General features: G+C 45.5%; 1 protein-coding gene across 1 annotated transcript in view; it reads right to left on the minus strand.

Moving 5' to 3' along the window:
* LOC118557112 (NACHT, LRR and PYD domains-containing protein 4-like) overlaps positions 1-24,701 on the minus strand; it is a 58,244-nt gene that overhangs the window by 28,486 nt on the left and 5,057 nt on the right. Inside the window, exons 3-7 of the mRNA XM_036126311.1 lie at positions 13,087-13,165; positions 8,588-8,813; positions 6,650-8,441; positions 3,970-4,143; positions 206-379 (exon numbers count right to left, since the gene is read on the minus strand). Of these exons, the coding sequence (XP_035982204.1) occupies positions 206-379; positions 3,970-4,143; positions 6,650-8,441; positions 8,588-8,813; positions 13,087-13,165 (2,445 nt within the window). The remainder of the gene's footprint in view (positions 1-205; positions 380-3,969; positions 4,144-6,649; positions 8,442-8,587; positions 8,814-13,086; positions 13,166-24,701) is intronic.

Here is a 24,701-nt window from a genome sequence, read left to right on the forward strand (position 1 = left end):
ATACAATTCAGATGGAGTATATCTCTGATACATTGTAAAGCACTTTGGCCAGCTAAGAGTGTTTTAATGTGCTTCATGAAAATGTTTTTGAGCTGAAATAAACTAAAACCAAAGACTCACTGGGGGGTAGGGGGTAAGTGCAAGAACATATTTCGTACTATTCCTCCTTTATCAGACCTTCTCCGCTTCTGCAACGAGGACATACTTGAGCGTTTCCAGTCTCCAGTGTGGATCCTTCAGTCCAGATGACAGCAGCTTCACTCCTGAGTCTCCTGGATGATTGTAGCTCAGGTCCAACTGTTTCAGATGGGAGGGGTTGGAGCTCAAAGCTGAGACCAGAGAAGCACAGCCTTCCTCTGAGACCAGACAGCCTGACAAGCTGCAGACACACAATTCCACACATTATGTGGACATGAAAATTGTCATTTTCAGGGGGATGAAATACCCAAGAAATGTGGCTTAACTGGACATTTGTGGACATTTGGACAAATGTGCATTTTATTCATACAATATGAATAAAATGTTTTATTAGGTAGGTAAAAAGGGCAACGCAAGGCAGGTATTTGTCGAGCTCATTTCAGTAATAAGACAATTCAAAATGCTGAACATGAACAGAAACAAGAAAACATTACAGAGGAAAGCACAGCATTGGAATAGTAGCAGCAGATTTAGATAGACAAGTTGGACTACAAACCTCTACATTAACATGGCCATGGCAATCAATGGCAATTCTAAACACATTTGTTTTTAGGTTTCAGCACTTTTACAATTTTTTGGGAGTTTGTTCCAGATAAGCAAAACATACCATCTATATTCTGCTTATCCATGTTTGGCTCTGGTTCTGCAGAGTAGTCTGGGGCCAGAAGACCCAAGTGGTCTGGAGTATTGATAAATGACAGAGCAGGTTCTCTAAAAGTCAAAAATCAATCTTAAGCCCTATTTAGTAAGACTAGCAGCTGGCTTTATATATATCTCACATTTTTAGCCTTATTCTGGTCACAAATTAAATTCCATCAATTTGGAAATCAGCTTTCATTATTCAACTGTTAAAAGGTGATGACCCAGCATTCATGAAGAATTATAGACCAAAACCTAAATTATCCCCCCTGGCCAAATGTCTGTAAATACTCATCAGCATTCAGCATAAGGAATTTATTTCTGATAATAATATCTGATTTTGAGTCTGGTTTTAGGAAGCAAAACACTGCACAGCCAATACAGCATTAAAAGTACTCTGATATCATTACCACCCTGGATAACAAACATCAGTGCATAGACCTCTCAAAAGCATTTGATACAATTGGCCCTACACTTTTGGAACACAGACTAGTTGCATGTGAACTTTCAAATTAAACAGTAAAATGGTTTCATAACTTCCTCTCAGATCAGACTCAATGTGGGAAGGCAGACAGGCTCTCATCACAAACACTCACCATCACTAGAGGAGTACCACAAAGGTTAGCGCTAGGACCTCTACTATTCATTCTTTACATCAATAACAAATCAGAATATCAATAATGCACATACACATTTCTATGCTGATGACACATTTATCAGCTCAGCACCCTCACCAGCTCAAGCCATTGTTCAGTTACAGTGAGCTTTTGACACCATTCAAAATAATTTCTTTACTGTAAAATATCCTACACTCAGAAAAAACAAAATCCATAGTTTTTCAGCTTCTTCACCTCCAAAGATAGATATAAAAACAAGAGCAAAACCAACCGATTCTAGCCATACCCAGAGGTGTAACTGAAACTTGTAATTAACAGCTGCAAGGGGGAGAGGCTCGTTGGAGAGGTGAGGATGCAGTGAAATCCATAGGTTTGACTCCCCTTGTGCGGGTAAAATCTTACCGGTGTCTGTGTCTTGTTATGTGATGAGATAAAGTGATACTGACCGTATCAAAAGGTACCTTTATTACTGTGGTTTCTCAGCAGAGGGTGACAGACCCATGCTGATAGTTTGCCCATCAAATGTTCATCATATCTTACAACCATATGTTACAATCCATCTAATATTAACTGTTTGATCATGATAAAATAAGGTTATGTAAACCAAGCCTACATCCTGATAATGTTTTGATGGTTCTTTTTGTTGAAAATAACCCCAGAGCCGGGCACGATTAGCAGATATAAACAGATGTGCCGTCGTCTAACGACAGTATCTCAAAACTATCATAATACCAGTTTTCTTGATTAATAAGTCAAAATTAAATAATGCCGGACTGAGCCTGACCCTCTGAAATACCTGGAATAAAGGTGCAATGGAACAGAACACTGATCAGCAGCCAGCTCCTTAATTACAGCAGTTGATGAGGATGGTGAACAGGTGCATAGAAACTGGCCCCGCTCTGCTTCTCCACTTCACCCTCAAGAAGCCACCTAAGCAACTACAACAACAACACAGTGCCAGATTTTTGACAATACCCTACCGCCCCAATGGCTGCCACCTGACAGAGTGAGGAGTGACAGAGTGACAGGAGAACAAATAATCACATGTGAGGGGCTTATCCAAGGCAAATGAGTAAGGCACACACATCCATTCCTGAGGACCGTAACTCTTCCAGGTAAAGAGGTATTTCCCACCACTGCCATGTCGACAGGTGTCCACAATTCTTTGGACAGTATAGGGAGGTTGCCCATCAACGTCCTGGGCTGGAGGTTGGGATTCAGCTGCAGGGCAAAGAGGCCTGGAGAAGATTGGTTTAATTTGAGAGACGTGGATCTTAGGACAGTTGTTGAGACTGTCCGGAAGGACAACTGACTGATGACCCTTTTTACTTTAAATAGGCCGATGTACAATGGGGGAAGTTTTCTGGACATTGCCTTAGAAACATGGAATGTCGGATGGATGTGGAGACTATCCGGAAGGTTGAGGTGAACTGCTAAGGGACTGATGACCCTCTTGATCTGGTTCATTCTCTCCATTTGGGCATGGATTGTGGACAGTTGGACTAAAAAAGTTGAAATCAAATCAAGTGCAATGTGTGATCAAGGTTTTTCTTAGAACTAGTAATGGTTGGAGAAGACCTGCAGGTGGCTGAATACCAGTGTGGTTTGGAGGTTTGTTTCCTGGCTCAGGTTCTCGCTGAAAGGCCTGATTGATGATGTCATCAACCTTCCATGTAAGGGTGCCAACCACACAGGGAAAATGGAAGTTGGTGTCTTAGCTTCATTATCAGAGAACTCCTGAGATAAAGCATTAGGATTAATGTTCTTGTTAGAAAAATGTGAATGTAATCATTTTATTTCTATCAAGTTACAAGTATTTGGTTTGTTTTAAGAGTTTGCTTTCAGAAAGGTTCTGTTGTATTTAACCTTAGACAGGGAGAACAAATGGTTCTCCCAGATCAGACCGCAACAAAGCTTGCTCCCATGTTTGTTTTCCACCCCCATGCTGTAAATTCCTGAAACCTCCTGACCCATTCCTTCTGACCCAACCCTCCTGACCCCCTCTTTGATGTGTGATAATAAAGACAGAAGGACAGAGATGACCCGGCACAGACGTTCCTAAACCTTAAGGGAGTGTAGTTCTCCGTTTGGGTGTCTTCTGTCCTTTTCTATAGAAATGTTTAAAACTTGTGTTGTGTGGTTTTCATTCTAGGATAAAAGGGGTTATCTTTAATAACCCTATCAGTTCTTGGATCATGCATAATATGAAATGGACTGGTTAAATCTAGAAAAGAATAGAGTCCAGTGTGACTGGCAGCTATTTTAAATACAGCAGCTGATGAACAGGTGCATAGAAGCCACTCAGTTACTCGCATGTGGGTTCTCTCCCTAAGGGATGGGTTAAATGGAAAAGACACATTTTATTGGAATGACTGCAATGACAAATAAAGATTTCTTCTTCTTAAGGTCAGACAAGAAAGGTTAATGAATCTGTTATTGAAAAAGAATTTAGACCATCTTGGAAAGCATGTAATGGACAGAAATCTGGTTTCAACAGTATTGAGAATCTTTGTACCTGAGAGTTTCTAGTCTGCAGTTTGGACTCTCCAGTCCAGCAGAGAGAAGCTCAACTCCTGAATTCTGCAGGTTGTTGTTACTCAGGTCCAGTTCTCTGAGACTGGAGGACTGGGAGCTGAGAACTGAGGACAGAGCTTCACAGCTTCTCTCTGAGAGGTTACAGCCACTCAGTCTGAAGAGACAGGAAGAAAAAAATGTTACTAAACAATAGCGTTCAGCGCACGTGACGTCACCATCTCATGAGCAACGCCCCTTGCCGCTAAGGTAGGACAACAGGTTGAGAGCGCACGTAGCAACCAGCCATTACACGTGCAACAGATACAATGATATGACCGATTTTCAGCTGTTAAACTATCACAAGAGGATGTCCAGACGCCCATTTTAATGGTATAACTGTGGAAGAACATACCAACATTCAGCTCAAACAATGGCTTGAGTGTCGACGGCTTAGAAAGACTGGAAAATGGGCCTAGTTGATAGAACGGTAAGTCAATGTTTTTTTCCTGCTCGGCGTTCATGGCGTCATCGGCCGTTTTTTTCTGTTTGTAATCACTGTCCAGGAATCTGTATAAATTGTCCGGCCTGCTGAACAATTTAGTCCGGTCCGGTGGCCAAATGCATTATCATTATTCAACGGCTGTTATAAGAATTGTTATTCTGAAGTCACTATGGCCTCACACCACTCGGACAGAGGAGGCCTGGAGACCTGATGTCTGTGTATAAGATCCACTGTTTGCTGAGTGCAAGGCTGAATGCTGTGTAGAATGATTATTGTCTATGATAGACTGTCTTTGTTATGTCTCAAACCAAGGCCACAGTGCAGTATTAGGGGAAGCCCGAAAAGCGATGCAGGCAGAGACAGGGCAGACGCAGACTGCAGCAGGACCGTGGGATGCGATTCACTTCCCAACTATGTGAATCTCTGCTCTGTTTCTCAATAAAAGTGCTGGAACGTCATTACCACCGTCTCGTCATTCAGTAAAGATGGGAACTCAGTTACTATTGTTTAGAATTCCACCAAGAACTCCCATAACAATCTCCTCGCTGGATCGACCGGTCTGCACCAGATTTTTTGTGAGTCATGGGGGAGCACTGCCGAACGCGTTCGTGTGAATCGCCCGGTGGACGGGTGGAGAAAATGCGTGACAGCATCTGCGGTGGCCAATAGGTCGGAGCGGCGCTTGGCTGCAAGGGCCGATCGACGCCGCTTGCGGCTTTAACATCCTTCATATGAGGCCTATCAGCGTACCTCGAGTCGCTGTTGCACGTTCCATAACAACAATGTTTAAAAACCATGGTTAGGAGACGTCTTAGACTTGGAAAAAGCAGTCGTTTTACTGAGTAAAACCAAGGGTAACGTACAGTGAAAGAGTGGAGGACAACACACGTTTGCCCTACCTCGTACCACGTGAAATGACGTTAAGTTCTAAAAATAGCTCACTCGCTTTATTTTGTCTTTTGTTGTGAGCTGGTTCCCAAAAAAAGCAATATTAAGTAACTAAAACAATATAAATCAATATATACCTCAGCAATAGCAAATTTCTCACTATCAGAAATAAATGCAGCAACAATCTGTGTCCTTACAGAGCTTTGTTGGAGGCTTTAACCACTGGCAGCATGAAAACCCCAGAACTTGACACGCATGTGGGTTCTCTGTGGGTACTAGAACCTCATCCCAGAGTCCAAATAAATGACTGATAGAGTAATGAAATACCTTAAAATGCTATTATAGAATATGAGTGTGTCCTTGTGTGGCTGTTTTTAAGTGGTTCTGTGCCATTTTGCTCTTTGATTGAATGGCAACCTGTTTGCTGTTGTGCAATGAATGCTTGAGATAGGCACTAGTCTGCTCATGACACTACAAGGATAAGCAAGTATTAAAAAAATGAATGGAAGGAAGGAGATGAATATAATGGATAAACTAGTGGTCCCAGTAGAACCATCGTTCTGGTATTTACATAGCTATTATGTCATTGATATAGTCAAGGAGACTGAGATAATGAATAAAGCAGTGGTTTGTATGAATAGAGAATAGAGAATACATTTTCCCTGGGTACTGTGATGGCTACCCACTGCTCCCTAAGGCATGGGTTAAATGCAGAAAACAAATTTCATTGGAATGTATGATTGCAATGACAAAGATTTCTTCTTCGTAAGGTCAGACAAGAAATATTGACGAATCTGTTATTGAAATCGCATTTAGATCATATTTCATAGCACGTAAAGGACAGAAATCTGGTTTGAGAACTTTGTACCTGAGAGTTTCCAGTTTGCAGTTTGGATTCTCCAGTCCATAAGAGAGAAGCCACACTCCTGAATTCTGCAGGTTGTTGTTACTCAGGTCCAGTTCTCTAAGACTGGAGGACTGGGATCTGAGAACTGAGGACAGAGCTTCACAGCTTCTCTCTGAGAGGTTACAGCCACTCAGCCTGAGGAGACATGAAGAAAAATCTGCTATTAAACAACTGATCCAACAGGATTTGTATTTCTTGTTTTTAATGGAACTGTTGTAATTTACTTGTCTTTATTTAGCCTTTTGTTGTGAACTGGTTCCCCAAAAAGCAATATTAATTAAATAAAACAAGTCAATATATACCTTAACATAAGTCAATATATACCTCAAAATTAGCAGGTTTCTCACTATCAGAAATAAAATCAGCAACAATCTGTGTTCTTACAGAGCTTTGTTGGAGGCTTTAACCACTGGCAGCAGCCTCAGGAGAACCTCCTCTGAAGCAGAGTATTTCTTCAGGTCAAACACATCCAGATCTTCTGCTGATGACACTAAGATGAAGATCAGAGCTGACCACTGAGCAGGAGACAGTTTATCTGTGGAGAGACTTCCTGATCTCAGAGACTGTTGGATCTCCTGGACCAGAGAACGATCATTCAGTTCATTCAGACAGTGGAACAGATTGATGCTTTTCTCTGCAGACACATTCTCACTGATCTTCTCCTTGATGTACTGAACTGTTTCCTGGTTGGTCTGTGAGCTACTTCCTGTGTGTATCAGCAGACCCTGTAGGAGTCTCTGATTGGTCTGCAGTGAAAGTCCAAGGAGGAACCGGAGGAACAAGTCCAGGTGTCCATTTGGACTCTGTAAGGCCTTGTCAATTGCACTTTTATGAAGAGAGCTTAGTTTAGTCTTCTTGGATAATGAAGACCTCTTAGATCTTTCTGTTTCTTCCATCAGGTTGAAGCCAAAGTTGATGAAAGTCCGATGAATACGAAGAGCAGCCAGAAACTCCTGAACACTCAGATGGACGAAGCAGAACACCTTGTCCTGGTACAGCCCTCTCTCCTCTCTAAAGATCTGTGTGAACACTCCTGAGTACACTGAGGCTGCTCTGATATCAATGCCACACTCTGTCAGGTCTGATTCATAGAAGATCAGGTTTCCTTTCTGCAGATTATCAAAAGCCAGTTTTCCCAGAGACTTGATCATCTTCCTGCTCTCTGGACTCCAGAGTTGATCTGTTTCAGCTCCTCCATCATACTTGACCTTCTTCACTTTGGTGTGAACCACCAGGAAGTGGATGTACATCTCAGTCAGGGTGCTGGGCAGCTCTCCTCCCTCTCTGGTCTCCAACACGTCCTCCAGAACCGTAGCAGTGATCCAGCAGAAGACTGGGATGTGGCACATGATGTGGAGGCTTCTTGATGTCTTCATGTGGGAGATGATCCTCCTGGCCTGCTCCTCATCTCTGAATCTCTTCCTGAAGTACTCCTCCTTCTGTGGGTCAGTGAACCCTCTGACCTCTGTCACCATGCCAACACACTCAGGAGGGATCTGATTGGCTGCTGCTGGTCGTGTGGTTATCCAGAGGCGAGCAGAGGGAAGCAGTTTTCCCTTGATGAGGTGTGTCAGCAGAACATCCACTGAGGTGGACTCTGTAGCATCAGTCAGGATCTCCTGGTTCTGGAAGTCCAAAAGAAGTCGACTCTCATCCAGACCATCAAAGATGAACAGAACCTGGAAGTGTTCAAAGCTGCAGATTTCTTTGGTTTCAGTAAAGAAGTGATGAACAAGGTCCACCAAGCTGAAATTTTTCTCTTTCAGCACATTCAGCTCTCTGAAGGTGAATGGAAATATGAAGTGGATGTTCTGGTGGGCTTTGTCTTCAGCCCAGTCCAGAGTGAACTTCTGGGTTAAGACTGTTTTCCCAATGCCAGCCACTCCCTTTGTCATCACTGTTCTGATTGGTTGATCTCTTCCAGGTGGGACTTTAAAGATGTCTTCTTGTCTGATGGTTGTTTCTGGTCTGTGTGGTTTCCTGGATGCTGTTTCAATCTGTCTGACCTCATGTTCCTCATTGACCTCTCCAGTCCCTCCCTCTGTGATGTAGAGCTCTGTGTAGATCTGGTTCAGAAGGGTTGGACTTCCTGCTTTAGCGATCCCCTCAAACACAACCTGGAACTTCTTCTTCAGACCAGATTTAAGTTTTTGTTGAGATACTGCAGCAAAATGTTCTAAATGAACACAAAAAATGAAATCAGGAAGGAAACCAAATGATCTTCTGAAGATGATGTGAATAAATGTGATTCCATCTCTTCAGACATCAGTAAATGTGTGATTTATCCATAAGGTTAAATCTTTGTAGAAATCCTCTTACTGCTCTGCAGACGGTCAGCCAGCTCCTCCTGCTTCATCCTCCTCAGGAAGTTCAGAGTGATCTTCATCAGTGCCTCTCTGCTGCTTCTCCTCTGCTCTTCATCCTCACCTTCCAACACCTCCTCATCACCTCTCTGACTCTCTGAGCAGTCTGGGTCATCTGGACTCAGAACCTTTTGGAACTTCTTCAGCTCCTTCTTCACAAAAGTGACAATGTTGTCCTCCAGCAGCTGGAACAGAATAATATATGAAGGACACATCAGACTGAGATCATGGATCCAAACATCAGAACCATGTTGGACAGACTGATGGTCCACTGGTCCACAAAGTCCAGCATGGAGACGACTGAACAGAACCGATGGAAAAGTAGTTGTTGTAGGAGTTAAGGTCATTCTGACCTCGCTCTCAGCAAGAAGGAAACATCTGGATATCATTGTTTAACTGTAATGTTCCGAGATATGTCAAATAGCGGAATTAATCGCTCTGTTTATAGTCTTTGAGATAAACATTTACCAGAATTGTAAGTCCAGCTGCCAAGACTCGGACGTCACTAGCTTGCAACACACACACCAATGGAGACACACAGACTCTTGTGTTTAACACACACACATCTGTAGGCCTTAAAAGGCCAGCTCAAGATATGAATGTTAGAATTCTCTGCTTGGACCCGTTCGCACGTCCAAGGTTTAATAAAGAAGAATTTTCGCTGACAATGACAAAGGAACGCTTTTTCTCGAGTCTTCTTTTTTAAGGTTTAATAGATAAATAATCTCCCACATAATTGGTGATCCTCGATGTGATTTTTAAAGAAGGGGAGAAATCCCAGGCGGCCTAAGTTTTCCTCGGGGCGAGAGCTGGCCACTCCAAGCCGGGGTAAACGTGGACGAAGAGAGGCAGAGGTGAGTGTAAACGCTTTTTTTTTTACTTCTCTCTGTCTCTTTCTCTGCTTGTTAATGACAAAACTGCCGCCCGTAAGGTTTGATTTGGGAAGAGTGCTTATGATTGTTTGATATATGGCAGGGGTCGTTCCTTTGTCTTGCCATCTATCAGTATTTTTCTGCGCAGGAAAAGGTTGTCTTAAACACTAAAAGATTTGGAATGATATGGCATTCCTACAAAATTTAGCGACATGCGACAACTTAAAAGGAAGTGATTTGTCCTCCCAGCCGCCTTGATCAGACGTCCCGTCAAATATGACGTTAGAAGCGACAACGTATATAGAATGGATCTAACTTTCGCGGATTTGCTGAAATTCTACTAAATATATAACTCTTTAGAGTCAAAATATCATCGTGAGAGGGTGATATTAGAAATTTTCGGTTGGTCGGAGTCCTTTTAGGGCGAGGCCCTGTTAATGTAAGCACTTGAAGAGAAAAAAGGCACTTCTGGGGTCATTCCGTGTGCAAGCCCTATGAAATGTGGCCTTAAAGAGTTGACTGCAGTCTGTTTTGGTTGAGTACTCCAGGTTTAGGTAAACGAGGTGAAAGAGCCTCCAATCAAATTTGAGACAGTAAGGCCTTGCTTTAAGCACGTGAAGTATAAACGTTGGACCATTAGAAAAAAAAACATTAAGCTTCCCGGGAGTGTGTGAATGTGGGAATGTGGAGAAGTGATGATTCAGAATGAGTGATTGTTGTGGTTGTGTGACAGATGTCTACGTGTGAGTTTAAATGATGAGAGCTCTATTGTATTGACTAAAACACATGTATGAAACTGGGTGTTTTCACTGGGTGCTCTGTTTTTTTCTTCAAAGTTCCATTGTTAGAGGTAAAGTTGTCTAGGTTGATGAGGTAACCAGTGCTTGGAAACTTTTATTTTTGTAAGGAAATCTTGGTGGACCAAATTGTATACTTAGTTAAACTGCTGTGTAGAGAAGGTGCAGATATTTAAACTTTGTTTTTGAAAGTCTGTTTTGTTTGGGGAAGCAGACGTCTCTGTCTGCCTTTTTGCCTGCACTGGGAAGGGGAAAGAGTCACAGGCTGGGTTATTTTTAGCTGGTCAGTGACCAGTGCCAAGCTGCTCAGCCCCGCCCGAAGGGAAAAATACACACAAAGGAAGAATCTCACACACACAGTTCTTGTCAGGCAGACCAGGAACCATACACAGAGATCTCCTCAGGCAAGGAGAACCGCACACACAAAGCTTTTCCACACCCTGCTCGCAGCGCTCCTCCTCTCTTCTTTCCCACCCCCGCGGAGAGACAAAGGAACCTTTGAGAGAAGGCAGTTCAGTCTGCAGAGTTTTCCTTTTATTTTGCGAGAGAAGTTAACCCCGCAGAACCTCTTAATTTTTGTTTTTCTTAACTAGGCTTAACAAAACTATTACAGAATAAAATGGCAAACATTCCAATCATTGTCATAGGTTTAAAGAACCCCGAAGTGGCTTCAAAAATTCAAAAGATTTCTAAGAAATGGAGTAAAAGGACAGAAAAGTTAAGTTCGCCCTGGCCTGAAACAGGTAGCTACGACACGTCTCTTTGTTAGCAAATGGAAGTCAGAGTTCTGGATTACAAAGCGAACAATAACACTAAAAAGAGAAAAGAGAAACATGACCTCGAGCTGAAGATTTTAAACCTCTTTAAAACAGAAGGAGAGGATTATAGACGCGCTTTAAAGCAGAAATATATGGAAAACAGAAAAACAGCAGTCTGTAAATGATAAAGCAGAAAATTCAAAAGCTGCAGGGTTCTATCCATCCTTATCTGGGACAGTCAACATCATGGGAGATTTCCAGTACCAGAACAAGGATTCTCTAATCATGGATGCAGGAGATGGAACTCAAGAGAGAAAATCCACTAATAGCAGAACAGGCAATAAAAGAGCCTGGCGCAGGAACACAAGCCACTACTAGAAGGAAAAATGATTTTAATTTAAGATACCGTCCGAACATACATTCACCTGAGAAATACACCGATAATAAACAATTACCAATATTAGTAAAAGGGAATGTCGCAAACTATGTACCATGGGCCAGTCAGGATTTGGTCGGAATGGTCGCAAAATTGCCAGGCATTAACGAGGGTGCCAGCAAATGGATAAAGGTGTTTGAAGAGTTAAATGTGGGGAAAATGTTGGCTATTGGGGATCTAAAGGCTGTCTTTGCACAGTGCATGGGAGCACATACGATGGAAAACGTCTTAAAGCAACGTTTTGCGTGGATGCTCCAACAGAGAGCGGATGGAATCGGATTCAATTTATTTCGCAACGCGCTGTGGGAAGTACTCCGAAAGGAATTTCCAACGAAAATAGGCAGCGAAAGCCTTGAAAGTGAATCCCATTGATGCCACAGAAAATCACAAGCCAGATGAAAAGATGGAAGCAGGAGACAGAAGAGGAAATTGATAAGAGCCCTGTGATGACAACTCTGTTCCGGAACTCCATCGTTGAAGCAATGCCGGGTCCAGTGAGAAGCAGGCTCGAGGATGTGGTGGCTCTGACGTCAATGCCCCATAGAGAGTTCCGTGACCATGTGATACATGCAGTGGAGAAGTGCAGAAGACAAGAAATGACGCTCGCAGAGAACGACAAGAACGTTCAAAGGAAGTTGCCACAAATGCAGCTTGGAGAACTGTCAGGGAAAAACAAAGCCAAGACACAAGCCACAATGATTAAAGCGACTGAACATGTGTCACCACCTCAAGGTTTTTCAGAACCTGTACATGATGTGACAAATCAGGTGCAAAGGAGTTTTCTGGCTCCTCAGCCCACCCAGCTGCAACAACCTGTGGTTAACGTCTATCCTCAAGCATTTAACTCACAGTCACACGGACTTCGCGGACGACAGCAAAGAGGTTCTGCCTGGACTAACAGAGGCAGGCCTGGTGCACCTGGAATAATGGGAGCATGTTGGACATGTAATGAACTTGGACATCGTGCCGAGAATTGCCCAAGAGGCAACAGCACCTACCGAAGGCAATCGCGTGGCTGGTTCCGTCCAGGTCCGACAAAACGTCCTGTAAACCCACCAAACTTTGGTTACTAGGGGGGCCCAGAGAACCTTACAGGGGAGAACCAGTGCCCGATCATAAGCGAGGGTACTGAAAATGAAACAATGTTAAAAATTCTAATTGAAGGAAAAGAAACACTAATGCTGGTCGATACAGGACCTGGCTCTCAGAGAGAAGAGGAAACATCTGGATATCATTGTTTAACTGTAATGTTCCGAGATATGTCAAATAGCGGAATTAATCGCTCTGTTTATACTCTTTGAGATAAACATTTACCAGAATTGTAAGTCCAGCTGCCAAGACTCGGACGTCACTAGCTTGCAACACACACACCAATGGAGACACACAGACTCTTGTGTTTAACACACACACATCTGTAGGCCTTAAAAGGCCAGCTCAAGATATGAATGTTAGAATTCTCTGCTCAGATCTGTTCGCACGTCCAAGGTTTAATAAAGAAGAATTCTCGCTGACAATGACAAAGGAACGCCTTTTCTCGAGTCTTCTTTTTTAAGGTTTAATAGTTAAATAATCTCCCACATTGTACATGTACAGACCATAAATATGGAGTCCAGCTGGGTTTGATGCTGCTTGGCAGACGGACCTCTGGGAACCTCAGAGTTCTGCTGGTCCACTCTGTGGAGGAACCAGAACAATTATGAAGGAAGTAAATATTCATCCAGCAGTTTTCACAGATGAAATCACCAAGAGCTTCACAGTAAAAGTCCTTAAAACAGAAAAAACTGAGCATCAAATGAACACGATACAAAGAAGTTAAAAAGAGGAAGATGAGATAAAAGGATGAAGACCAGAACCACCAGATCCACCCTTTAAAACTACATTTTAAAAAGTGGGCCTGAACAGCAGATCTGATGCTGGTGGGGACAGTGACCCAGAGCTTGGAGACAGTGGAGGTGATGGTTCTGTCCACACAGGTCTTCAGGACAGTGTGGGACATCCAGCAGGTTCTGATGACTAGATCTGAGGTGGTGTGGACCTGGAGGAGGTCTGAGACATGTGGCTGTGTGTCCATGTAAGGTTCTGTCCTGGATGTGATGGTGAGTATTTTAAAATGGATCCTGTAGGTCCCTGGAAGCCAGTGAGCTCACATTATATCTGTCCACACAGAGACAATCAGAAGGTAAAGGTCCATGAAGGACATCTGGATGTGAGCAGAGAACCAGAGGATCCAGGTAGTTGGAGATGTTTAATGTTCCTGCTGATCCACTAAGAACCAGCAGAACCTCTGATGGTCCACTTCAGCTCAGCTTGGTTCCACCAACCACATGATGAAGCTTTCCTTCCCTGCTGAACTGCTCTCACAACACACACAGGAACCAAGTCTTGATGGGTCAAACTGGCTCTAGCAGCTATTTCCCAGCGGGTCGTGGAAATGTGATCCACTGTTAGTCTGACATGGAGCCGGGAAGCAGCAGAACCTCCTGATCAGCATGAACACTCCAGACATGAAGACATAAAGGTGTTTTCATCAGAACAGGGCAGCTGATTTTTGGAGATAACGGATAAAACCTCTGTCTGCAAATAGAACTGGAACATCTGAGAGCTCACTGGGAGGAACTGGGTTTCTGTTCTTGGCTCTTAAAGAAATGTAACGGGTCATTTCCAGAACCTCAGACCCCGACTGAGGAGACCGGTCCATACTAGGGGTGGTGATTGGCTACAATATCCCAACATGATTCCTTGCAGTGAAATCAGGATTTTATTAGTTTCCCAAAGTAACAATAAAGCTGTTGAAGAAAAATCTAGAGAAGCATTTAGACCAGAGAGGGGCTGAACAGTCCAGTTAGCTCATTAACATGGAACAGAACCAATCAGAGTGAGCTCCAGTCCAAACTAAATCTTTGACTTTAAGCAGAGAAAAGTGTTTAATGATGGTGACTTATCAATGAGGCCCAAAAGCAAACAGATCAGAGCTGTTAAACATGATGTAGCAGCATCCAGGACGCCTCCAACAACATCCATTCTTTCCACTTTCACTGCTGTGGTTCTGGAGAACATCCAACACACACCGCTTCACATATTCAATTCAATTCAATTTTATTTATATAGCGCCAAATCATGAAACATGTCATCTCAAGGCACTTTACAAAGTCAAGTTCAATCATATTATACAGATTGGGTCAGATTATACAGATTGGTCAAAAATGTCCTATATAAGGAAACCAGTTGATTGCATCAAAGTCCCGACAAGCAGCATTCACTCCTGGGGAAGCGTAGAGCCACAGGAAGAGTCATCTGCATTGTACATGGCTTTGCTGCAATCCCTCATACTGAGCAAGCATGAAGCGACAGTGGGAAGAAAAACCACCCATTAACGGGAAGGAAAAACCTCCGGCAGAACCGGGCTCAGTATGAACGGTCATCTGCCTCGACCGACTGGGGTTACAGAAGACAGAACAGAGACACAACAAGAGAAACAAAAAAGCACAGAAGCACACATTGATCTAGTAATCTGTTCTACATTAGATGGTAGTAGCGGGTGAGCCGTCTTCTCTGGATGATATCACAGTTAACAGAACGCCAGACCAGGTGTACCTACTATGAAGAGAAAAGAGAGAGAACAGAAAGTTAAAGCAGAAATGACAACACATAATGCATAATTGAAGAACAGTAGAACTCAATAGAGTGAGAAAATTAGATCCTGATATACTCCAGTAGCCTAAGCCTATAGCAGTAAAACTATAAAGGTAGCTGAGAGTAACATGAGCCACTAGTTATAATTTTTGTCAAAAAGAAAAGTTTTAAGCCTAGTCTTAAAAGTAGACAGGGTGTCTGCCTCACGGACCAAAACTGGGAGTTGGTTCCACAGGAGAGGAGCCTGATAGCTAAAGGATCTGCCTCCCATTCTACTTTTAGAGACTCTAGGAACCACCAGCAGACCTGCAGTCTGAGAGCGAAGTGCTCTGTTAGGAACATACGGGGTAATCAGAGCTCTGATATATGATGGAGCTTGATTATTAAGGGCTTTATACGTTAGAAGACGAATTTTAAATTCTATTCTTGATTTAACAGGAATCCAATGAAGGGAAGCTAAAATTGGAGAAATATGATCCCTCTTGTTGATTTTCATCAGAACTCTTGCTGCGGCATTTTGGATCAGCTGAAGACTTCGAACTGCATTTTGTGGACTTCCTGATAGTAAAGAATTACAATAGTCCAGCCTTGAAGTAACAAATGCATGGACTAGTTTTTCAGCAAGACATGACTGCAGTCGAAGTAATTGATTGGATTCATCAGGATTTATGGATAAATATAGCTGAGTATCATCAGCATAACAGTGGAAATTAATCCCATGCCGTCTGATAATTTTGCCTATCGGAAGCATATATATAGTAAAGAGAATTGGTCCAAGGACTGAACCCTGTGGTACTCCACAGGTGACCCTAGAGTTTGAGGAAGATTTATTATTAACATGAACAAATTGGAATCTGTCTGACAGATAAGATTTAAACCAGCCTAATGCTTTCCCCTTAATCCCTACAGTATGTTCAAGTCTTTGTAGGAGAATATTGTGATCAACTGTATCAAACGCAGCACTGAGATCTAACAGGACAAGTATAGACACAAGTCCATTATCTGAGGCCATGAGAATATCATTAGTGACCTTCACCAGAGCTGTTTCAGTGCTATGATGAGCTCTGAAGCCTGACTGAAACTCCTCAAGTAGGTCATTACTTTGCAAATGTTCACATAGTTGATTAGCAACTACTTTCTCAAGAATTTTAGATAAGAAAAGAAGATTAGATATAGGTCTGTAATTTACTAACTCATCTTGATCAAGAGAAGGTTTCTTAAGTAAAGGTTTAATAACAGCTACTTTCAAAACCTGTGGTACATATCCATTTACTAAGGATAGATTAATCATGTCTAAAATAGTGCCACTGATCAAAGGGAATATGTCCTTAAACAACTTGGTTGGGATTGGGTCTAACATACAAGTAGAAGGTTTAGATGAAGCTAAAATTTTAGATAGCTCAGAAAGCTCTACTGCTTCTAAACAGTTCAAACACTGCGCAGATTCTAAAGATTCCTCCAATGCTGCCTCACTTACTGAGGACGAGGTAATCATGTTTGGGAGGATGCCAATTATTTTATTTTTAATGGCATCAATTTTATTTATGAAGAATCCCATAAAATCATTACTACTAGGAGCTAAGGGAATGGATGGATCAACAGAGCTGTGGCTCTGGGTAAGTTTGGCAACTGTACTAAAGAGAAATCTAGGATTATTTTTATTCTCTTCAATTAATGATAAAAAATATGCTGCTCTAACTCTGCGGAGGGTCTTGTTATACAACAATAGTCTGTCCCTCCAGATTAAGTAGGATTCCTCTTGGTGTGTAGAGCGCCATTTTCTCTCCAATTTCCTAACATTGTGCTTCAAGGAACGCAGCTCTGAATTAAACCAAGGAGCCAGCTTCCTGTGAATAATCACCTTCTTTTTCAAGGGAGCTACATTGTCTAATGCAGAACGCAATGAGGAAGTCAGATTGTTAGCAAAGGTATCGATTTGTGAATGGGAAGAAACAGCAATGCTGCCATCTACAGGGCATTTCTGCAATACTGAGGATATTAAAAAGGGGACAGACTCTTTAAGTTTTGATACAGCATTATCCGATAAAAATCTACTATAATGGAACCCTCTTTTGGGGGTGGAGAACTCAGTTAGATTAAACTCAAATGTTATTAAAAAATGATCAGATAGGACAGGGTTGTGAGAGAATACTGTTAATTCTTCACAATCAATGCCATATGTCAGAACAAGGTCTAAAGTATGGAGCCGAGAGTGCGTCGGTTCATGCACATTTTGAGCAAAACCAATTGAATCTAGGATAGTTTTAAAGGCTACACTAAGGTTATCACATTCAGTGTCAACATGGATGTTAAAATCACCCACTATAATAACCTTATCAGTATTTAACACCAAATCAGATAAGAAATCTGACAACTGATCCAAAAACTGAGTGTAAGGGCCTGGTGGACGATACAAAACAACAAACAGAAGAGGTTTTATTGCTTTGCAGTTTGGATGAGGGAAACTGAGGGTTAAATGTTCAAAAGAACTGTAGTTATTAATTGGCCTGGGACTAATTAATAAATCAGACTGAAAGATGGTTGCCACTCCTCCTCCTCTTCCCACAGATCTGGGAATGTGGAAATTTTAATAACTGGAGGGAGTTGACTCATTTATACTAATGTAGTCCTCTTGTAGCCAGGTTTCTGTGAGCCAAAACAAATCAATCTGATTATCAGAAATCAATTCATTAACTAACAAAGTCTTTGGAGGGAGAGACCTTATATTTAATAGACCACATTTAATTATTTTATTTTTAGGTTCAAGGTGAACCATATTGATTTTTATTAGGTTTTTATGATTTGTTCCTTTTAGATCAGTTTTTGATCTGTTAAGTTTTGGCCGTGGGAAAGACATCGTCTCAATAGAATAATGGGTGGGTAACAGTACAGAAGCTGCAGAGAGGTGTGTTAAACTACGGCTCTGCTTCCTGGTCTGGACCCTGGGTTGTCAGCATTTAGGAGAACTAATAAATCCGGCCAGATTTCTAGAAAGAAGAGCTGCACCCTCCAAAGTAGGATGGATGCCGTCTCTCCGGATCAGACCAGGTTTTCCCCAGAAAGTTCGCCAGTTATCAATGTAGCCCACGTCGTTTTCTGGACACCACCTAGACAACCAGCGGTTGAATGATGACATGCGGCTAAACATGTCATCACTGGTCAGATCAGGCAGGGGACCAGAGAAAATTACAGAGTCCGACATTGTTTTAGCAAACTCACAAACCGAAGCAACACCAACTTTAGTGACCTCTGATCGGCGTGACCGGGTGTCATTACCGCCAGCGTGAATAACAATTTTGCGGTATTTACGCTTATCCTTAGCCAGTAGTTTTAGGTAGGATTCTATGTCGCCCGTTCTGGCCCCTGGCAGGCATTTAACTATGGTCCCTGGTTTCTTTAGTGCCATATTTTTCATTATGGAGCTGCCAATAATTAAGGTCGGCTCCTCGGCGAGACTGTCGCTCAGAGGGGAAAATTTATTAGAAACGCAGATGGGTTGGTGGTGATCTGGGGTCTGTAATCTAGAGTTCTATTTCATCCCTACTGACCGCCAGAGGGGGTGCTTCAAGCACTGAATGATCACTCTTGCGCTTGCGCAGGTCGAGAATTAGTATCAACAAAGTCACCTGTGACCTACCGGTGATCAGCGGAAGCCTATATAGGCACGTGACACCGGTAGTTCAGTCCCTTCTCATCTTCTCGCACGCAGGTTTGTTGTGAGCGGTTCCTTCTACAGACACGTGAGTTTTCTCTGTATAACCGCTTTCTCCGTCAGCTCGCTGCCAGTAGCCCCGTGATCGTTTGCGGTCGGAGCTGCGGGCGTGCTCGCCCACCAGGGGCTGCGCGAGCGACGATTGTGCCTACAGACCTCATTGGGTGAGTCTGTTTCCTTTCATTTTTCTGAACCCCGCGGGTAGCGTCTTGACCCGCCGGTGTTGCTTGAGTTAGCAGCTGGTAGTAGCTGCTCATTTTGTTTACTCACCGGTGGCGTCCTCCGCCCGCGTTGAGTCCTTTTGTTTAACCTGATTTAAACAAGTCGGTTATCGTTCGTTTTTACCTCGCCGGTGGCGTTTTCTGCCCGCGCTGAGTTTCTTGGTTGAATCTGATTGAAACAGTTTGTTACTGTTTACAATTATCTCATCAGCGGCGTTTTCTGCCCATGTTGAGTTCCTTTGGTTGAACCTGGTCGAAACAGGTCGTTACTGTTTACATTACCTCGCCAGTGGCGTTTTCTGCCCGCGCTGAGTTTCTTTGGTTGAACCTGATCGAAACAGGTCGTTACTGTTTACATTACCTCGCCAGTGGCGTTTTCTGCCCGCGCTGAGTTTCTTTGGTTGAACCTGGTCGAAACAGGTCGTTACTGTTTACATTACCTCGCCAGTGGCGTTTTCTGCCCGCGCTGAGTGTTTTTTGGTGAACTAAATTGAAACATCCATTTCACTAGTGGCGATTTCTGCTCGGTCAAGTGGGTGAAGCGGCTCCTGAGTACGGGCTCCATCACTCAGAGATGGAACGTCTTTGTTGTTCCACTTGTTTAGCCCCTTTGCATCCTGAGGATGGCCATGACCTGTGCCCCCCTTGTCTGGGTGTTGACCACCTCAAGGAGGCGCTTACCGAGGCTGCCTGCCCCAATTGCAGCGTTCTGCCCCATGCGGCGCGGCTGGCCCGGCTGTCCTCAGTCGAGCAGCCTGTTCCCTGGATGGGCTCTCACCAGCAGGAACAGTTCCCCCTGGCCAGGGGTTATCCTCTAAACGCCCTGCCTCGGACGCTCCGCCAATAGCTGGGAAGAAGTCCCGCCATTCGGGGCGGGGGCTGTCCTCTAAAGTGGATCAATTATCCTCAGAGTTGGCCCAGATGAAGGCTCTACTCCAATCTTTGCGACCTCCCCCTGTTCAGGAATTGGTCTCGTCTCCAGCTACTGAAGAAGCTTCAGTCCTCAATGAGGACGCCCTCTCGCTGGCGGCATCTGACACCCTCTTTCGGGGGGAACCCCAAACACATAGCCCGCAGGTGTCGGATGTTGAATCCGACATCTCTCTGGGGGGTACGGGAGAGTCGGTGGCAACTGCTATTAAAGCTGCCCTGGCACAGTTGCAGGTGGATTCTCCACAAGTTCAGCCCGCCACCTCTAGCGCCTTTTTCAGACACCGTGAGGCCGGGATGGCCACCTTTGCTGTACCACCTTCAGAGGAGTACATCAAGGAACTCCACACCTGCTGGTCGGATACTCGGGCTCTTTCTCGCCCGACATCAGACGGAAGAGCTCTTGCCGCGATGCAGGAGGCCCCAAAGTTTGGGTTAGGTCAGATGCCAGCTGTGGAACCTGGCATTGCCTCCCTTATTGTTCCTCCGGAGGAGGCCCTACGAGCTAGCGCCCGCTGTCCACGGCCACAGTGTCGCATTACAGACGATCTGCTCTGCCGAGCCTACGATTCAGGGGCTAGGATGGGGCGTATTGGGAACTCCCTCTCCCATTTGCTGCTAGGCCTGGCATCTTCCCTGGAGGCACGGTCGCTTGACCAGTCCACTCAGGGCATGCTGGATGCGTCTCTCCAGGCCTTTGCCCTGATGTCAAGGGAGCTGGGGCGTACATTGTCCACCCTGGTCCATGCTCGGCGCCAGGTGTGGCTGGCTCAGTCGCCACTCACCGAACCCTGCAGGCGGACACTGCGCGCCTTGCCGGTGGTTCCAGGGGAGCTTTTCGGCTCTGCTGCAGTGGAGGCTCTGGAACGCACTGCCCAGGCTTCTCGCACCAGGCAGCAGCTCGCGGGGCTCCACAGGCGTGACCATCGGCCTGTGAATACTTGGGCGGCTTCTGGCTCAGGATCGCGGTCATCCAGTTTACCCGTTGCCCCAACCTTGCCTCGAGGTCCGGCTTCTAGGGTGACTCGAGCCCAGACAGTCCGGGCAGGGGCCCGGGCTTCGCACCCCTTTCGGGCTACGGAACCAGCTCGCCCCCCCTCTAGGCCCCCAAGGGGCCGAGGGACCCGTAGGTGAGGCACTGGGGCCGGCGGTTGGATATTTCACCCCAGGTCAGCTTCTGTACTGGGGCGAATGCACCCCAGATTCTTGGGTACTCTCCACTCTGACCAGGGGATACCGTCTCCAGTTCCACCGCCGGCCCCCGTCTCATGGAGGAGTTCGGATGACCACCATCTGCAACCCTCTGAAAGCACAGGCACTGTCCAGCGAGCTACGTACCTTGCTGGTCAAGGGTGCGATAGTGCCTGTGGACTCCTGCTGGATCCAGGGGGCTTTTACTCAGTGTATTTTCTGGTCCCCAAAAAGAATGGGAATCTTCGTCCGGTGCTGGACCTCAGAGGGCTCAACACCTATCTGAAGGACATGCCCTTCCGCATGCTTACAGCCAAGGGGGTTCTGCAGGCGATCTCCCCAGGCGACTGGTTCACGTCAATCGACCTGAGGGATGCATACTTCCACGTCCCTGTGGCACAGGTTCACTGGCGGTTTCTCCGCTTTGCATTTCAGGGGTGCCATTACCAGTTCAGGGTACTCCCGTTTGGGCTCTCCCTGTCTCCCCGAGTGTTCACCAGGGTGGTGGCAGCAGCTCTGTCCCCCCTGCAGGCACAGGGAATTCGTATACTGCCCTATCTGGACGATTGGCTGATTTGTGCCGCAACCCGCAGTCAGGCGATCAGGGACACCCAGTTGGTGCTCTCCCATGTGCACCGGCTGGGTTTGAAGGTAAATCTGGAGAAGAGCAGCCTCACCCCCTCCCAGGTGACAGTGTTCCTGGGCATTCTCCTGAACTCTGTCTCCATGACCGCCCGTCCTTCTCCCCAGCGGGTGACCAGTATTTTAACTATGTTGCCTGCCTTCCATCGTGGTGCGGCACCACGTTTCTTAGATTATCTGAGCCTCCTGGGCACACTTACCGCTGCTTCCAGTGTGGTTCCACTGGGGCTTCTCTCCCTGCGCCCTCTGCAGATGTGGCTGAACAGCCTGGCTCTGGACCCCACCCGTCAGGCACACAATTCAATTCAATTCAATTCAATTTTATTTATATAGCGCCAAATCATGAAACATGTCATCTCAAGGCACTTTACAAAGTCAAGTTCAATCATATTATACAGATTGGGTCAGATTATACAGATTGGTCAAAAATGTCCTATATAAGGAAACCAGTTGATTGCATCAAAGTCCCGACAAGCAGCAGTCACTCCTGGGGAACCGTAGAGCCACAGGGAGAGTCATCTGCATTGTACATGGCTTTGCTGCAATCCCTCATACTGAGCAAGCATGAAGCGACAGTGGGAAGAAAAACCACCCATTAACGGGAAGGAAAAACCTCCGGCAGAACCGGGCTCAGTATGAACGGTCAACTGCCTCGACCGACTGGGGTTACAGAAGACAGAGCAGAGACACAACAAGAGAAACAAAAAAGCACAGAAGCACACATTGATCTAGTAATCTGTTCTACATTAGATGGTAGTAGCGGGTGAGCCGTCTTCTCTGGATGATGTCACAGTTAACAGAACGCCAGACCAGGTGTACCTACTATGAAGAAAAAGAGAGAGAGCAAAAAGTTAAAAGCTGAAATGACGACAGTCATTTCAATGTAATACAATGCAAAACTGGAGAACAGTAGACTGAAGAACAGTAGAAATCAGTAGAGTGAGAAAATTAGACCCTGATGTCCTCCAGCAGCCTAGGCCTATCACAGCACAACTATAGAGATAGCTCAGGGTATGAGCCACTCTAACTATAAGCTTTGTCAAAAAGGAAAGTTTTAACATTAGTCTTAAAAATAGATAGGGTGTCTGCCTCACGGAGCAAAACTGGGAGTTGGTTCCACAGGAGAGGAGCCTGATAGCTAAAGGATCTGCCTCCCATTCTACTTTTAGAGACTCTAGGAACCACCAGCAGACCTGCAGTCTGAGAGCGAAGTGCTCTGTTAGGAACATACGGGGTAATCAGAGCTCTGATATATGATGGAGCTTGATTATTAAGGGCTTTATACGTTAGAAGGAGAATTTTAAATTCTATTCTTGATTTAACAGGAAGCCAATGAAAGGAAGCTAAAATTGGAGAAATATGATCCCTCTTGTTGATTTTCATCAGAACTCTTGCCGCAGCATTTTGAATCAGCTGAAGACTTCGAACTGCATTTTGTGGACTTCCTGATAGTAAAGAATTACAATAGTCCAGCCTTGAAGTAACAAATGCATGGACTAGTTTTTCAGCATCACTCCTGGACAGAATGTTTCTAATTTTGGCGATATTCCGGAGGTGAAAAAAGGAAACACACAGACACAGGAGAATTCGTGTCGCGCCGCACTGTCTGCGGTCTCTGTCCCTGTGGAGGGACGAATCCTACATTGTGGGAGGAGTTCCGCTCGGGCCCCTTCCGTGCCGGAGGGAGGCTGTATATACGGACGCTTCCACTCTGGGTTGGGGCGCAACCTGGCGGGACCACGTGACACAGGGAGTGTGGTCCACACGGGTGCAGAGGGAACACATCAATGCCCTGGAGCTCCGGGCTGTAGCCCTCGCACTCCGGAGTTTTCTTCCGGGACTACGGGGGAAGCATGTGCTGGTCTGGTCAGACAACACCACAGTGGTTTACCACATCAACCACCAGGGTGGGTCCAGGTCCCCGAGACTGCTGTCCCTAACACACCAGCTCCTGGTGTGGGCGTCGTCTCGCCTCACCAGCCTCAGGGCGGCCTATATTCCAGGCTGGCGCAACGGGCCCGCGGACTTCCTCTCCCACACATCGCCTCTTCCAGGAGAGTGGCGACTCCACCCGGAGGTGGTGGATCACATCTGGGGGACATTCGGCAGAGCAGGCGTGGACCTCTTTGCCTCCAGAGACACGGCCCACTGTCCCCTCTGGTTCTCCCTGTCAGACAGTTCCTGTCCCCTGGGGTGCGATGCGCTGGCCCACGATTGGCCCAGAACTCTCCTTTATGCCTTTCCCCCATTGGGTCTGATTCCCCAGACCCTCCTGCGGGTTCTCCAGGAAGGGCACAGGCTCCTGCTGATAGCCCCATTCTGGCCAGCGAGGACTTGGTTTCCTCTGCTGCGCAGGCTTTGTTACAGCTCGCCGATGCCCCTCCCATCCAGGAGGGACCTCCTATCCCAACTGGGGGGTCAGATTCTCCACCCCGACCCGGGCCGCCTGCGCCTTTGGCTTTGGCCCCTGCAGGGTCCGACCCCACGTTCTCCCGATTCGGGGGCGATGTGGGCCACACAATAGCCTGTGCATGGGCACCATCCACCCGGGCTGCTTACACAGCCAGATGGGCAGCTTTTAACACCTGGTGTGTCAATAAGGGGCTGGACCCCATACACTGTCCCATTCAATCCGTGCTGGACTTCCTTCAGGAGTTGCTTAACCGGGGGCGGTCCCCTTCCACCCTGAAGGTCTATGTGGCTGCCATTTCCCACTGGCACACTGGGTTCAATGGCTGCTCTGTTGGAAGGTATAGGGACATAGTGCTGTTCCTCAGGGGCGCAAGACGCTTACATCCTCCGAGGCGCCGGGTGGCTCCTACCTGGGATCTTAATTTAGTACTGGAAGCTCTTCATTCCCCACCCTTTGAGCCGATTGCAG

The sequence above is a fragment of the Fundulus heteroclitus genome, chromosome 22, assembly GCF_011125445.2.
Source record: "Fundulus heteroclitus isolate FHET01 chromosome 22, MU-UCD_Fhet_4.1, whole genome shotgun sequence".
Lineage (NCBI taxonomy): Eukaryota > Metazoa > Chordata > Actinopteri > Cyprinodontiformes > Fundulidae > Fundulus > Fundulus heteroclitus.